General features: G+C 32.8%; 1 protein-coding gene across 2 annotated transcripts; it reads right to left on the bottom strand.

The window, feature by feature from the left end:
* Positions 1-1,245: 1,245 nt before the first annotated feature.
* Positions 1,246-6,984, bottom strand: LOC114309717 (ABC transporter I family member 21). 2 transcript variants are annotated; one of them, XM_028255502.2, is made up of 6 exons: positions 6,631-6,984; positions 4,676-4,836; positions 3,624-3,675; positions 2,687-2,823; positions 2,133-2,219; positions 1,246-1,896 (listed from the first exon to the last, which is right to left on the bottom strand). In XM_028255502.2, exons 1-6 carry the CDS (start codon positions 6,767-6,769, stop codon positions 1,609-1,611), a joined length of 864 nt encoding a protein of 287 aa, XP_028111303.2. In that variant the 5' UTR covers positions 6,770-6,984; the 3' UTR covers positions 1,246-1,608. The 2 variants fall into 2 exon arrangements, with proteins under 2 accessions (XP_028111303.2, XP_082755522.1); XM_082899396.1 differs by having other exon boundaries at positions 4,676-6,320; positions 6,479-6,920.
* Positions 6,985-17,291: the final 10,307 nt, after the last annotated feature.

The raw sequence follows: 17,291 nt of genomic DNA on the forward strand, positions 1-17,291 counted from the left end.
TTCTGTATGTCGGTGAAGGAAAATGTCAAATAAAATCCAATTTCTTTTACCTTATTTCTCACTTTTGCAGACAAGTGTGCAAATTTTACGAACAAATTATTTGTAATGAAAGTTTTTTAAGAACAAATTATTTGTATTGCACTGCTGAACATTATACTTTTATTTTTCTCTCTTCCCACAAATCTCACCCTATTCAAAATCTAAACATAGACTTTAACTTAGGTCATCTTGAATTTAGAGAGGAAGATTATGTTTGATTATTAGATATAAGAAGAAATTTGTGGAGACAACAGAAAACAGAAGACGAAAATAAATGAAATATAAAAACTTTTCTTTTTGTTTTTACAAGTCCCTTTCCTTTTCTTTTTGTTTTGTGCCACTAGGTGCTCTTAAGGCCAACAAAATGAAACGAGAGATTTTGTAAACCAATATTCTATTGGATAATGTTCATATAGATGAGTTAGTTGCATTCACAAACTGGAGAGACAGAGCCATCAGAATGCAACAGCTACATCAAAAAGAGAAAAATGGAAAGAAAAAAAAAAGAGCTGTTTCCATCAATTAATTCTTCCAATATTTAGCAGTTGGCATGTCTGCTATCAATCTCTCAGTATTGGTAGGTGATCACGGTCAAGAATCTTTGTCCACAACGTCTGTCTATGTCAAAATATTCACAGCCATTAGATCAAACTGAATTAAATATGATTAACATTTATAAAATTGTTGATCATAAAATTATCAGTCCCATTAGCTTGACCTGGAAGAGAGTAATTTATCCAATTAATTTGAACCTGCCCTTAGTTCCCCTTTTGTATCCCCAACCTTGTACCAACAGGGGATTTACACTTCCGTCCATACAATGCCTCATATAGGTCACCCTCAAGCTCAAATGATAACTGTTATTATGAGCAAAAAACTTTTTAAGATTCAATAATCCCCATACGAGGGATATCATGTTCAGGTAGATCATGAATCAGACCTCAATTTTCTTAGTCAAACGTGAGATTATGTATTTGTTGAATTATTAATTCAATCTCAAATCCATGTAAGTTCAAACATAATCTAAGCAATAGGGAGACAAAAATTTAGGAAAAAAAATGTCACGTCTGTGATCACTCCCCCTCGTAAACTGAAGGAGGTACAATTGTCAAAGTGGTGTGCACACACTTTTCAATCAAATACATTGTCAAAGGAAATCTTTTAGGTTCAATATATTGTCAAAGGTTATCATAGATGATCACAGAATTCAAATGGAAGCAATTGTTGATATATTGCGAACACACTATTTCTGTTACAAGTTAACAATAACATATGCCAGAGGCCATTATTCAAAGAGTTTCAACATGTAACAAAATAACCCAAAATGCTAGCAGTAATTGCAACCCTAATTTCTTCAGAGATTTTTAGGAAAGAAACTAAACTATATGATGCCTACTTAAACAAAAAGCTACACTGAAACAGCATTATTACCGACTTCCAGCCGATATCACCTTCTCTTTGTATCTACCATTGTATAGATGACCTTCAATTTGAAATATCAGCTAAAACCACCACTGTATAGATGACTTTCAATTGTAAGTATCAGATAAAATAACCAATTTGGAGAGGTCAACGATAGTAGGCCATGTGTCTGGATGACCTAAAAGGAGAGGAATCGAAGGGAGAAGTTTTCTGGTTTTGAGCTGGAGGATTGGTGGGTTTCTTTTTCTCAGTATTCGTTTCAGAACGAAGCCAAGACTCGACCACTGAAAGCAGATTGGCAGAGTTCTTCAACTCACCAAGCTCGGATAATTTATCAGTCCTCTTTAACTCACCAGCATGGATATATGCAAGATCTGTCGCCCATGTTTCCAGTCCATCAAAAATATGGGTTGCATACACAATGGTAGCTCCTCTCTGTATAATTACAGTTCAATTTTTTTTAAAAAAAATAAAAATAAATAAAGAGTTTAGTCACATGACCAAAATGTATACGTAGTAGCAACTCTTTTCAGTCAGGACCAATCAGTGATCCATCCAGCATTACTATGCACATGTAGTGTTGGCCCATTTTAGGGACATGAATTCCCATGTTTAGAATCTTGTTTCTTCATGTACATGTGCAACAAACTAGTCATGGTTAAAGTCCATACCTGCTCACATTCTTCCTTGAAGAAGTCCAGCAAATCCAGCCTTGCGACAACATCTAAATCAACTGTAACCTCATCTAGCAAAAGAACCTGCACAAGAATAGTTTCCAATTGTTAAAACAGCATGCATGCTAAGAGAACAAAGGTCCAAAACAGAAACATACACTTGTTCTATGTATAACATGCAAGTGCATGCCCACATGCACCTTCATGGACTAACATGCACAATAATCACACATATAAATAAATCCAACAGATTCCAAAAGAGAAAAAAAACCAAAAATTAATATATCCGCAATCTCATGTTATGTTTAGTTCCACAAAGAAATAGCTATTGGATTCATGAGGGAAGCAAATGAAAAAGGTAGACTTGGGTCCATAAATCTTCTAACATGAATTATATATATTTAGGGTTCTGGAATCACATCACTCTCGCTGGATATGCACCAACTTTGGCCTGCTAATATATATCATAACCTGAAACTGATGGAGCCCAACCTAACATGTAATTAATACATTTTGATTCACATATTATGAGCCATATGGATGAAAAATACCTGAAAAGGATGAAGGAGACCCATGCAGATTTGGACTCGACGTCGCTGACCATCAGAAACCTTGTGCATTCGCCATTGTAGATCAATGTCTAGCAATTCAATTAGCTTCTCTCGTCTAACAGGATCAACCCCTTCAACTGGACCACAAGAAGGAAAAAACAAAGAGATTTATTCCCCAAAAAAAATTAAGGAGGAAAAAACAAAGAGGTTTACAATGCAGTTTCAAATTATTCAGCAGATTCAACAAGAGAAAGGCAATTTTCTGTAGAGTAATATGATTCATATTTGTGGATTAAGAATTGTATGTAAATTATAATCTGAGTTTAGTTTCACATAGAAAGATTGCATACTAACTCCTAATTCAAGAAATGGATGAAAGTACAACATTGCAATGGCATGAATAAATAAAGAAAAAATACATTTTAGTCCCTTCAACTATGGGCTGTTGTCACTTTACATCGCTTAACTAAAAATGCTACATTTCCTCTCCCCCCAAATCTTCTGATTTGTTTCAATTTCAATCTTTTGTTAACATTCTGTCATTGAATAGGACAGAAAAGTGGTATGTAAGTTGCACATGCCAAAATTATGACGAAAATGCAGATTCAAAAGTTAGTTTATATACATACATTTGAGAGATGAATATATCTTCCTCTTTGGTCATTAAATTAACATGTACATACATTTATATATACAAATATCTCTCACATATATGTAAATGAATCAGCTCTTGAATGGAGATTTTGGACATAAAATTGGTATGTGCAATTGACATGCCAATATTTCGTCCTCTTTCATAAAAGAAGGTTGAGATTGAAACAAATCGGAAGATCAAGAAAAATATGTAGCACTTTTTAGTTGGGGGAGGGGGGTGAAGTGTAAGTTGCTCTTATCAATAAGCAATTATCACAATAGAACTTGTATTGAATCTACTAACCTCCGAATATCATATGTTCAGCAGAGAAGTCTCCTTGAAGTGGAATCTCTCCCTGAAAGTTACAAAGACGGTGCAATTTAAAATGTTTGGTACAGAATACATGTGATGCATGCTGTCTAGGAAACCAACATTAAATTTGTAAAATCCCAGAAATCTCTGATTAAAGTATCATAAATATTCCCTTTATAGTGGCCTTCTTAAATACAATTTCACAAAACCAAGGGAAAACTTAAAATATGAAAGGCCTAAAATGTTATTGCTCTAGCCTATCTCTCCACCTTGAGAACACAAAAACTAACTGAACACAAATACAGTCTACAGAGACTCATGAACCATACCCACCACACCAAATACAGCATGATCTTAGATATCTTACATAAACAATGAAAATTGTTACAAAAGCATGGGAATTGGAAAAGATTTATCATCAAATATAGAAGCTTCTTCTCTCCAGACAATCCATAAAGTAGTAGATCAATATCAACTCTGTTTTGCACAAGGCCCATGGGTTATGGAGAATCATAAATAGAATAATTAGTTGATACATGGCTGTGAGGGTTAGGCTTCATATGCACTTCATGGCTCAAGAGAGAATAAAAGCTACAGAAATGTAGATATTAGCCCTTTGGAAACTATGGAATACATTTTACGCCTTTGTGTCAAGGCTTTGGACTTCTAAACAATAGAAATTAGTTAGGGAGTCGATGAGATAGATGAGTTCAACTAAAATTGAACAATAGCCTTGTTCTTTTTTATTTTTTATTAAAAATAAATCTAGAAAATCCATAAGTTCCTAACATTTGACAACATTAAATTGCTAGGGAAGTATTAAAATGTCATGCAAAGGATATCCATGAATTGCTACTTAGAGCCATCCACTAAAAAAAAAAACATTTACACTGCATAAACAGCCTGGTCAAGTACAAAAGCAAGTCTAGCAACCCAAACAAGAAATAATATATGCTAGATTCTTGCATGGCACTTCACTTTATAAGTTTTCACATTCTATTTATGCAAAGTATATTCTATTATGAGCATGGTATAGAACTCACAGCAGACCCAACAGTTTTACTCCAAGATCCTCCCAAATAGGATAAATCACCACTACAGACTAGATGTGTGTCATGAAAAGCTGAACAATTCAGCACCCGCACAACATCTCTTCCACCAACCATATGCTTCCCAGCCAAAATCTTCAGCAAAGTGGTCTTCCCTACAAAATATGAGTAATGGGCTGGAATCATGGCAAAAGAATACAACATTTCTCACTGACAACAACATAGAAACTCAGTACAGTCAAGAGCATAAAGTAATATTGTGATTCAACAAAAATGAGCATGGCAGCTCCACTGCACAATTCTATTTTGTGACTTGAAGATCTGAATGGACCTCAGAATTAGAACTTGAAAAGCAACTGATGGAATTGACAAAAAAATGTTCATGTACTGTAGGCCACATCCAACCTGAAAACCTACTTCATTTTGAATGAGTTTTTCCTCATAAAGCTTTAGGAGTAACCAACTCATGAACCAGCTAAGTTGTCTTATTGCTGGAGGTGACAACCTACAATAGTTTTTCTTCATCTCATTTTCAATATTAAAATCCATGGTTTTATTGTATTAAATTTCAGGAGGATCTTGGCTAGTTGTTTCCACCATATTTGACCAACATTAGCAAAAGTACATGTTACCTTTCTTTTTCTTTTTTTCTTTTTGGTGTGTGGGTGTGTGTACAATATTTAAATCAACAATGAATTTCAACGGGTTATGTACCTTCAGGACTCGCCAGAATATGCTAGCTAGCTGGAATCGAGTGAAGAGAATACTAGTGTGATGGTATTAGGTTAGAAAAATAAAATAAATGGTATTTATTTGTGCATCAGTATAATAATATTAGTTGGTCGAGACTTAAATCTATGAATCTCTTATTATATGAAAAGGTGACTTTGTTATTTTTTAAAGTGAGGAAAATAGTCTTTTCACCCCAATCCCATAGATGAATAATCCTAGCACCCATGGATGTTAATCCCTCAAGGATGGCATTCATAGTTCAAACTCTTAGGCCATGTTTGCAATCTCACCTAAATCTTGTTTGGTTGAAAAAAAGTATAGGACTAACGATCCATGGAAGTATTAATCCTAAGGCTCTGTTTATCGAATTGAGGAGGGATAAACAAACAAACACGATATACCATTGAAAATATATTAAGTACACAAACAAACAAATAAATAAACAAAATTCATCTTATATCACTTAGGCTCCGTTTTGTTTTGACGTAATATTTTACTCATTTTCCATGGTTTGGTAGAATAAAATGTAATTAAAATATATTTTATCAATTTTTACCATTTTATTAAATCAATTTTTACAAAGTTGAGTCTCACCCACTATATTTTTAATATATTTTCAATATATTTACATTTTCAAATAAGTATCTCAAATGACTAAAAACAATAGTAAATGACACTTCATTGAATTAATAAAATAATTTTGTTAAGCGTGTCAACCAAAAATAAAAACAAAAACTCTTTTTTTTTTTGTGTAAAATCAATTTATAAGAAAAATATTTAATGGAACCTCACATCACACCAGTAATTCCATCACTCAATTTTACCGTCCTTATAATACAATCCGACCTAATCAAACAATCAACATGGCCTTAGTTCTATCACATTTTTCCACCCAAACATCTTTAGCCTCCGTTTGGAAGTGGGTTGGTATTTTGACTTTTTGGCTAAATTTGGGAAGGCTTTTTGGCTTTTTTGACTTTTTTTTGTGAGAGAGAATTGTAATGATTATGGATTAGATTTGATGTTTTGTTTTTTGTGGTTAAATTTAGCCAAACGGAGCCTAACGTGTTTTTGTGGGGTTCACACAATTGCCAATCCAATCCCAAGGCTTTTGGAATCAATCAAACATAACAATAGTTGAAATTCCACATCAAATTTTAAAAAATAAAAAAATAAAAAAATTCAAATGACACCAATTTAAGAAGCACGAAGAATACCAGAACCATTGGCGCCGACGAGAAGGCATCGAGATCCGGGCAAGATCTTGAGGGTGAAGTCGATGAATACCGGTGATTGGCCATCGTAACCGAATTGCATACCACTCACTTCAATACTGCTCCAATTCTTCTCCTCCATTTTCCTCTTCTCTCTCTATTTCTCTCTCTAGCGTTGTGAGGTGGTTCGGATTCACTATCCTCGTCCTGGTCCTTAGCGTCGCCGAGTTTGCTACTCACCAACTCCCTCAACGACTATTGCCGCGTGTTTGATTCCCAAATCCTCCAAACGTGTCTACATACTGCACCTTATTCAGTCATAAGTTTACATTTTTAATTTTTAGGGTTACAATTTTAGGCTCCGTTTGGTAGAGTTTTGTAACTATGATTTGAGAATATGAGTTGTATTTTGAATTTGTGTGTTTTAGAATTATGATTTGAGTGTAGAAAATTTGTTTGATTATGATTTTTGAATAAAGTGTTGAATTGAGTGTAGAATTGAGTTTTGAAAGTTTGATTTGACATGTGAAGTAAGAAAATTTGTTTCGTTATGAGTTTTGAAAAGAGTTTTCAAAACTTAATTCAAATTGTTATAACTCATAACAAAACACATTACTTTCACATTATTGAAAATTTTGATCAACACTCATAACCAAACTCTTTTTAAAATTCAATTAAAAAAATTTATTATTAACAAAAAATAATATTAATCAATTTTTTAATTGAAAATACTACAAAGGAAATAATTTTTTTTCAAAATAAATATTCAAAAAATTTAAATCATAAATATTTAAATAATTTAAATAATCTAAAAAATTTAATAAGTAAAAAATTAAAATAAATATTCAAAAATTTTAAATCGTAAAAATTTAAATAATTTAAATATTTAAAAAATTAAAATAATTTAAAATTTTAATATTTTAAATTTAAAAACAACTCTATACTCAAATCGTAACCAAACACATAAAACAAAACTCAATTAAAAAATTATTTTTAAAACTCATAACTAAACACATAACTCGAAACTCCATACTATTTTCACAACTCTACACTCAAATCATAACCAAATACATAACAAAAAAATTAAAATATTTAAAAATATTTTTATAAAATAGAGTTTGAATTTATTTTTATAAAATATTTTAAAATTAAAAAAACTAAAATCGTAATATTTAAAAAAATTAAAAAAATTAAAAAATTAAAAAAATCGTAACATATTTAAATATTAAAATATTTAAAATCTTAACAAAATTAAAATATTTTTAAAATATTGATTTGAATGAAGTTTTGAAAAGAGTTTTGAATTATGTGTTTGGTTATGAGTTTTGAAAAGTAATGATTATGTTTTGAATTGAGTTTTGAGAAATGAGTGTAGAATTATGATTTGAAAACCCTAAACAAACACCACACTCAAAAGTGAGTGTGGAACTAGATTTTGAAAACTCCACCAAACGGAGCCTTAAATTCTATTTTTTCAAAACTAAAACGGAAATAATTTGAAACATCATGTTACTCCTTATTTATTTGGGAATTGGGATCACTCTTATATCTTTGACACAGTAGTGATTATTGTGCCTTATTTTGTGATGCATTATGGATTTATTTTTATAATCTGAACCGTTCATGTTGTAAGGTTTGTTGAGTGTTTCATGTCTACCAAAAATCATATTAATCGGATACCAATAACTATATGATTGAAAATCAAAAAAATAAACAAGAAGTTTTTCTTTTGAAAAATAGTATAAAAATATGCAATTCGATCATATAGTTATTGATATCCGATTAATATGATTTCTTGTAAGTTTGAAATACTCAATAAATTTTACAAAATACACGATTCAGATTATAAAAATAAACGCATAATACATTTCAAAATGAGACACAACAGCACAACAGTGACTCCAAGTCCATTTAGTTGTCTATTTGTCAACTATTACACACTATTTATATGTTTAAGTGTTATTGTTTACATGTCATTCGTTTATTTTTGCACAAAATTTATCTTATTTGTTTATACTGTTGATCATTGTCAACCACTTCTTCGACACCAACAATGATTTAACGACAATGTGGTAAAAAAATATCTTGAAAAATAAAAATAATAAATGGTCTTTTTTATCAAATAATTTCATTAATTATATTATTATCTTCATAAAAGATCAATTATTGAACCTAATGTCATATTTCCATAGAATTGGACTTATCACTAAGAAATCTACAAATAAATAAATATTGTATGAATTAAATGTTACAAATTTAATATAATTATGTTAAATTTTTTAAATTAATTTAATTTTTTTCAAATATTTAAAAGTTAAGGGTAATGTTAGGAATACCAAATTTTTTACTAAATAAATGATCAAATATCTCACATGGTGTAGAGTTCACAATGTGAAATATTTGGTCATTTATTTAATAGAAAATTTGAATCTTATTGCATTTTCCAAAAGTTAAAGTTTAGTAACGATGAGTTTGAATTAATTGCAAGTACTTTAGCAAGTTGCAATCAATATGGGATAAGTTGGAATAAAATATGAAAAAACTAGTAAATCATGTTTAGGGCCAAAAAAAAAAAAAAAAAAAAAGTTAATGTAAGCTTTAACAAAATCCGAAGGGCCCGTTTGTTTTTGAGTTAAGTAGATGGGAGGGGATTAGGATGGTGGAGGTGTTATTTAGTGTTGTGTTTGTTTGTAGAGTTGGAGAGGGAATTAAGATGGTGGAGGTGATAGATGGAGGTTGGAGAGGGGATTAAGATGGTGGAGGTGATAGATGGAGGTTGGAGAGGGGATTGAGATGGAGGTTGGGGAGATGGTATTAGAAAAATAGTGAAGGGATTAAAAAGTTTTTTATTTTTTTATTTTTTATTTTTTATATATTGGAAATTTTTTTATAAATATTAATATTTAATTTTTTATATTTTTTTATTTATTTTATTATTTTATATAAAAATAATTTAACAATTCCTATATTAACAACTATCATCAAAACAAACACAATTTTACTTAATCCCCTCACTAACAATCCCCTCACTATTAATCCCCTCCATTCTACCTCTGAAAACAAACGGAGCCTAAGTAAAGATAGGTTTGAATTAAATGCAAGTATTTTAGCAAGTTGTAATTAATATGGGATAAATTTCAGGATGGTTTGGGTATTCTTTTATAAAAATATTAGAGATTCCAAAATTTCTACTAAATATCTTACATAGGTGTAGGACTTATATGATGCTGCCATTGTGTGGGTCTCACACCCATGTGAGAGTATATTAGAAGATCAATCGGCCAAAATAACCATAAGCAACTACGATATTATAAGTTTCTTTCTCTTGACCGAATATGTAACCTTTATTAGCAAATTCATTTTTTGTGGTTCCCCTAATCAAACTAGAAGTTAGTAAGGAACCATGCATAGCACTGAATAGGGAGCCGTCAAATACACCAACTACACCTAATATATAAAATGGGTGCATAAGGATGTTATGCTCAGCCTGGAATACAATCATGAAGTTGAAAGTACTGGATATGCCTAGAGGCATACCATTAGAAAAACTTTCTTGACCGATTGAATAGATCAAGAAAACAGCAGTAGCAACTGCTATTGGAAAATGGCTTTTGTATAGGCTTATTTTTTGCTAACTTTGAGCATTAATTAATGTGAGACCAAGCGTTATTTTTAACGTTTCTAATTGGGTTCATGTTTAATGTCGCGTAGTGAATAAATTCATGTATTTGGTTGCTCAAAACCATTTCCGGATGAATGAGAATTCAACGCGCATTTTTTGGTTCGTGGAAATGTATTTTGGTGGGTTTACTACACATTTGTGAAATGTGCTTGTCCCACATTGGAAATGCTTGAGGAATTGTTTGGGTTTATAAACCTTAGCATTGGATACTTTGGATGGACTCCAAGGGATACCCAAGTTTGTAGAAGGGTACTGTTATGGGTGAAGTGGGCTAGACCTATTAGATCCAAAATTAAAACCACGCGCGCGCCGCCGCCATTCCGGTCGATCTGGCGGGTTGGGTTGGGTTTGTCCGGCCCAATACTTATCTTTTTTGACCAAGGATTTTTGTATTTTATTTATTTATTTATTTTTAATTTTGATTTCAAAATTCAAAATGAAGTTGGTCCAGATTTTTTTCCTAACCCGAACAGGTTCATACTTGTTCATTCCAAAACCGGACAGATCTGTATCTATTCAAATAGTTCAAGCAGATCTGTTCAAACAGTCCAAACAGGTCAAGTTTTTGGTTATTGAATCTATCTGAACAGGTTCATAGCTGTTGGCACCTGTTCGGAAAAGTCATTTCCACTTTTATAAATAGTTGGCCATCCAGCAATTCTTTTAATCAAGTTTTTTGAGAGCATTTCTTCATTTCTCCTTCAAGTCGTCCTTTTGTCTTTCTACATTTTTCTATTTTTAATTTTAGAAAGAAGAAATAAATAGCTACAACATAATTTTGGTTTTCAAGGCTTGGTTTTGCAGTGCTGCAAAATTCAAGTGTTAGTCGTTGCTTCCTGGGAAGTAGATGCCGATAAAACTCGAAAGACCGGAACAAGAGAGAAATCTACTTTAAGGAGATTGTGTTCAACACAAGTCTCAACATTTTTTTCTTGTAAGCTTTTAATTCGGAAAATAATTTATATATTTATTTTTTTGAATTACTTTATTTTATTGTTTATTTAATTTATACATTTAATTTACACTCATACACCTTTGTGGATATAACAATCTTAAAGTAGATTTTATTTATTTATTTATTTATGTGATAGACAGACAAGTATTTTATTTCGGGAAATTAAATAGTAGTATATACTGTTTATCATTGGAATTTTGTTACAGAATATTATTCTATTTATTTTGTGTGTAAATTCTTTTGTATATAAATTTGTGATTGATGTATTTTTTTATTTCATCAGAATTATGACAACAAAGATTAACAGTACTGAGACTGTTAGTACTCAAACCCCCACACCTGTTTTGCTAGTGATGACTCTGGCAGTACCGGTAAATCATGGGAAGAAGCCAGAAAAATTCAATGGCAATGATTTTAAAAGATGACAACAAAAAATGATATTTTATCTTACAACATTGAATTTGACTCGCTTCACTCATGAAAAAGCCCCGGCACTGAACAAGGGAGAGACTGACCGGCAAGTGGTTGCCAGAGTCAATGCATGGAAACATGGTGATTTTCTATGTCGGAATTATGTCCTCAATGGGTTGGATAATACACTGTATAATGTGTACAGTGTTAAAAGCACCGCTAAAGAACTATGGGAATCTCTAAATCATAAGTATAAGACATAGAATGCCGGTACAAAGAAATTTGTCGTTGGCCGTTTTTTGGATTTTAAAATTATAGATTTCCAAGATAGTTATTAGCCATGTTCAAGATCTCCAATTAATTCTCCATGACATACATACGGAAGGGATGGTTCTCAGTGAATCTTTTCAGGTTATGGCAATCATTGAAAATTTGCCACCATCTTGGAAAGAATTCAAGAATTATCTAAAGCATAAAGCGTAAGGAGATGAAATTGGAGAAACTGATAGTGCAGTTCCAAATTGAGGAGGATAACCGGGGTTCCGACAAGAAGTCAGGAAACCATGTCATGCAGGCTAAAACAAATGTTGTGGAACATGGACAAGGGTCAAAATTCAACAACAAAAAGCAAAAGCATAATGGCAATGGTCCCAAACAAGGATCAACTAGTAAGATCAACAAAAGGATCAACAACGGGTTCAACAAGAGATTCAAAGGCATGTGTTTTGTGTGCGGCAAAGATGGATATCGTGCTAAGGATTGTCACGTTCGCAAGAACGGATGAAGTTCAAACAAAAACCCAGCACAAGCCAACATAGCAGAGGATTTTTATCTTTCCGATGGCATGGCAGACATCAATTTTGCTGCAGTAGTCTCTGAAGCAAATTTGGTAAGCAATCTCAAGAAATTGTGGGTGGATACTGGAGCAACCCGCCATATCTGTGCAAATAAGAAGATGTTCACAACCTACAAAGTGGTGGAAAGTGGGAACAACTTTTTATGGAAAACTCCTCTGCATCAACTGTAGAAGGACAATGAAAGATTGTGCTAAAAATGACCTCGGGGAAAGAACTCACTCTTAACAATGTACTCTATGTGCCAAAGATTCGCAAGAATTTGACTTATGGGTCATTGTTGATCAAGAATGGGTTTAAATTAGTCTTTGAATCTGATAAAGTTGTACTCTCCAAAAGTGGAAGTATGTGGGGCTAGGTTACATGAGTGATGGGCTTTTTAAGCTCAATGTAATAACTGTTGTACCTAATTTGGCTTTTAATAATAAGAACACATCTTCTGTTTATATTGTTGAGTCTTATTTTTTATGGCATGGTACATTAGGACATGTTAATTTTAATTCTTTGCGTAGACTTGTTACTTTATAATGTTTACCAAACTTAGAATTTGATTGTAATCATAAATGTGATATTTATGTTGAGGTAAAACTCATTAATGCATCATTTAATAAAGTTGAAAGAAGTACTGAACCTCTAAGTTTAATTCATACAGATATCTGTGATTTAAAGTTTGTTCAAACTAGAGGAGGTAAGAAATACTTTATTACTTTTATTGATGATTGCACTTGATATTGCTATGTTTACTTATTGAGAAGTAAAGATCAAGTCGTAGAAGCTTTTAGGCAATATAAACTTGAGGTTGAAAATCAACTTGGCAAAACTATTAAGATAGTAAGGAGTGACAGAGTGGTGAGTATGATGCACCATTTGAAGAATTTTGTTTTGAACATGGTATCATTCACCAAACCACTGCACCTTATTCTTCTCAGTCAAATGGAGTTGCTGAGAGAAAGAGTCGAACTCTTAAAGAGATGATGAATGCCATGTTGATTAGTTCAAGGTTACCTCAGAACTTATAAAGGGAAGCGGTTTTGTCTGCTAACTTTATCCTGAACAGGGTACCCCATAAGAAACTCAATCAAACACCTTATGAATTATAGAAAGGTTGACGACCTACTTATAATTACCTCAAAGTGTGGGGGTGTTTAGCCAAGGTTGCAGTCCCTAGTCCCAAAACGACTAAGACAGGACCAAAAACTATTGGTTGTGTGATCATTGGTTATGGAAATAATAGTAGTGCATATAGATTTTTAGTTCATAGATCTGAAAATCCTGATATGCATGTAAGCATTATTATTGAGTCAATGAATGCATCGTTTTTTAAACACATTTTTCCTTACAAGGAAATTGAAGAGATAAGTTCAAATAAACGAACTTTTAATACTACTATAGGTCGCAGTGAAGACCACAATGATAATGAATTAGATGAACCTAGACGTAGCAAGAGGGCTAGGATCTCTAAATCATTTGGTCTAGATTTTTTGACATACCTGTTAGAAAATGAGTCTCAAAACTTCACGGAAGCAACGTCAAGTCTTGAAGCTCTATTGTGGAGAAAGGTGTGAATAGTGAAATTGAATCAATATTGCAAAATCATACTTGGAAATTGGTGGATCTTCCACCAGGATGTAAACCTCTTGGATATAAGTGTATATTCAAGAGAAAAATGAAAACAAATGGTTCAATAGATAAATACAAGGCTAGGCTTGTTATTAAGGGATACAGACAGAAGGAAGGCCTTGGTTATTTTAACACCTATTCACCAGTGACAAGAATAATATCCATTCACATGTTGATTGCGATTGCAGCTTTGTATAATCTAGAAATACATCAAATGGATTAAAACAACTTTTTTGAATGGCGAGTTAGATGAGGAAATCTATATGGAACAACCAGAAGGGTTTCAAGTTCCCGGCTAAGAGAAAAATGTTTGTAAACTTGTCAAATCCCTTCATGGATTAAAACAAGCTCCGAAATAATGGCATGAAAAATTTGATCACGCTATGCTTTTTGGATGGTTTTAAGATAAACAAATGTGACAGATGCGTTTATGTTAAAAGCACAGACAAAGGCTATGTCATAATTTGTCTTTATGTGGATGACATGTTCATTATTGGAAGTAATAATGACATAATTAAATTCACAAAGAAAATGTTGAAAAAAAAGTTTGACATGAAAGATCTGGGAGTAGCAGATGTAATTTTAAGAATAAAAAATGCTAGAATATCTGAAGGATATGCTTTATCTCAGTTTCACTATGTTGAGAAAATTTTGGAGAAATTTGGAAAGCATGACGACCGTCCTGCTAAAACACTTATTGACATTAGTCTTCATTTGTCAAAAAATACAGGTGCAAGCATATCACAATTAGAGTACTCTCGAATAATCAGAAACTTGATGTACTTAATGAATTGCACTAGGCCAGATTTAGCCTATGCTATAAGCAAATTGAATAGGTACACAAGTAATCCAGGGTCCGTTCATTGGAAAGCGATAATTAGGTTACTTAGGTATCTAAGATATATCCAGAATTATGGCTTACATTATACCAAATATCCAGCAGTACTCGAGGGGTACAACGATGCAAATTGGATGCCGAATACTAAAGACTCAAAATCCACTAGCGGATATATCTTTACCCTGGGAAGTGCTGTGGTCTCTTGGAAATCCTCCAAGCAGACATGCATAACAAGGTCAACAATGAAATCTGAGTTTATCGTATTAGATAAAACATGAGAGAAAACATAATGACTTTGTTATTTCTTAAAAGACATTTCAATGTGGCCTAAACTTGTGCCAGATATATGCATTCACTGTGATAGTGAAGCAGCAATAGGATGGGCACAAAATCATATGTATAAAGGTAAGTCTCGACACATTCGTCGAAGATATAATACCGTTAGGCATTTGCTCTCACATGGAATAATTTCCATAGAAGATGTAAAGTCAAAGGAGAATATTGCAGATCAATTGACTAAAGGGCTAGCCAGAGAGCAAATGTACCATTTATCGAGGGGAATATGATTAAAGCCTATTACTTAAAAGTCGCTATAATGGCAATCCAACCTAGTTGACTGGAGATCCCAAGATATAGGTTCAAAGGGACAATCGAATTATGGATGACTTCATGTATCACTAAGGAAGTTTACTCATACCCATTTCTATGATAAGAAGAGTGATTCCTGCAACGTTAGTAGGATAAATTTTGCTTTTAATGATTCTTATAGCTTGAGCATCCAAGTAGGGTATAGTAGAATACTCTTAATAAGAAGTCATCTATATGAGTGTGAACTAGGCCGATTCTGTGAAAATTAAAAAGACTAAATTCTCTAGAGCACTCATGAATTACCAAGCGTTGTTCAGGGTCAAAATAAAACACAACCGTAAGAACCAAACTGTGTCTACGGATACACTATGTGTAGTCTATTGTCTTGGTTTACACAAACAACTGAACAGTTCAAGGCATCGCATCCACTGGTTAGCTAGTAAGTCTGATAGGCTTTCACTAGAGGAGGTTCAAAGCCAAAAGCTATCTATCTCGATGTGGTATATCTTCTTAGTGTACTATTTCTTTGTCTGCATTTTGTTGCACGTTCGTTATTGTGAATTCCATTCATGTGGGGGATTGTTGGAAAATGACTTTTGTATAGCTTTATTTTTTGCTAACTTTGAGCATTAATTAAGGTGGGACCAAGTGTTATTTTTAATGTTTCTAATTGGGTTTATGTTTAATGCCGCGTAATGAATAAATTCATGTATTTGGTTACTCAAAACCATTTCCGGATGAATGATAATTCAACATGCATTTTTTGGTTCGTGGAAATGTATTTTGGTGGGTTTACTACACATTTGTGAAATGTGCTTGTCCCACATTGGAAAGACTTAAGGAATTGTTTGGGTTTATAAACCTTAGCATTGGATACTTATGATGGGTTCCAAGGGATACCCAAGTTTGTGGAAGGGTAATGTTATGGGTGAAGTGGGCTAGACCCATTGGATCCAAAATTAAAACCACACGCGTGCGCCGCCGCCCTTCCGGTCGATCAGGCGGGCTGGGCGTGGGTGTGTGGTGTGAGGTTGGTTGGGCTTGTCCGGCCCAATACTTATTTTTTTGGACCAAAAATTTTTGTATTTTATTTATTTATTTTTAATTTTGATTTCAAAATTCAAAAGGAAGTTAGTCCAGATTTTTTTCCACCCAAACAGTTCCTAACCCGAGCAGGTTCATATGTGTTCATTCCAAAACCGAACAGATCTGTATCTGTTCAAACAGTTCAAACAGTCCAAACAGGTCAGGTTTATGGTTATTGAATTTGTCTGAACAGGTTCATATCTGTTGGCACCTGTTCGGAAAAGTCACTTCCATTTCTATAAAGTAGTTGGCCATCTAGCAATTCTTTTAATCAAGTTTTTTGAGAACATTTCTTCATTTCTCCTTTAAGTCGTCCTCTTGTCTTTTTGCATTTTTCTACATTTAATTTTAGAAAAGAAGAAAGAAAGAGTTACAACATAATTTTGGTTCGCAAGGCTTGGTTTTGTAGTGCTGCAAAATTCAAGTATTAGTCATTGCATCCTGGGAAGTAGACGCCGGTAAAACTCGTAGCACCAGAGCGAGGATGAAATCTACTTTAAGGAAATTGTGTCCAACACAAGGAAATTGTGTCCAACACAAGTCTCGACATTATTTTCTGTAAGCTTTTAATTCGGAAGAAAATAATTTATATAATTATTTTTCTGAATTATTTTATTTTATTGTTTATTT

Source organism: Camellia sinensis, chromosome 12 (genome assembly GCF_055761805.1).
Source record: "Camellia sinensis isolate YWXY chromosome 12, ASM5576180v1, whole genome shotgun sequence".
Lineage (NCBI taxonomy): Eukaryota > Viridiplantae > Streptophyta > Magnoliopsida > Ericales > Theaceae > Camellia > Camellia sinensis.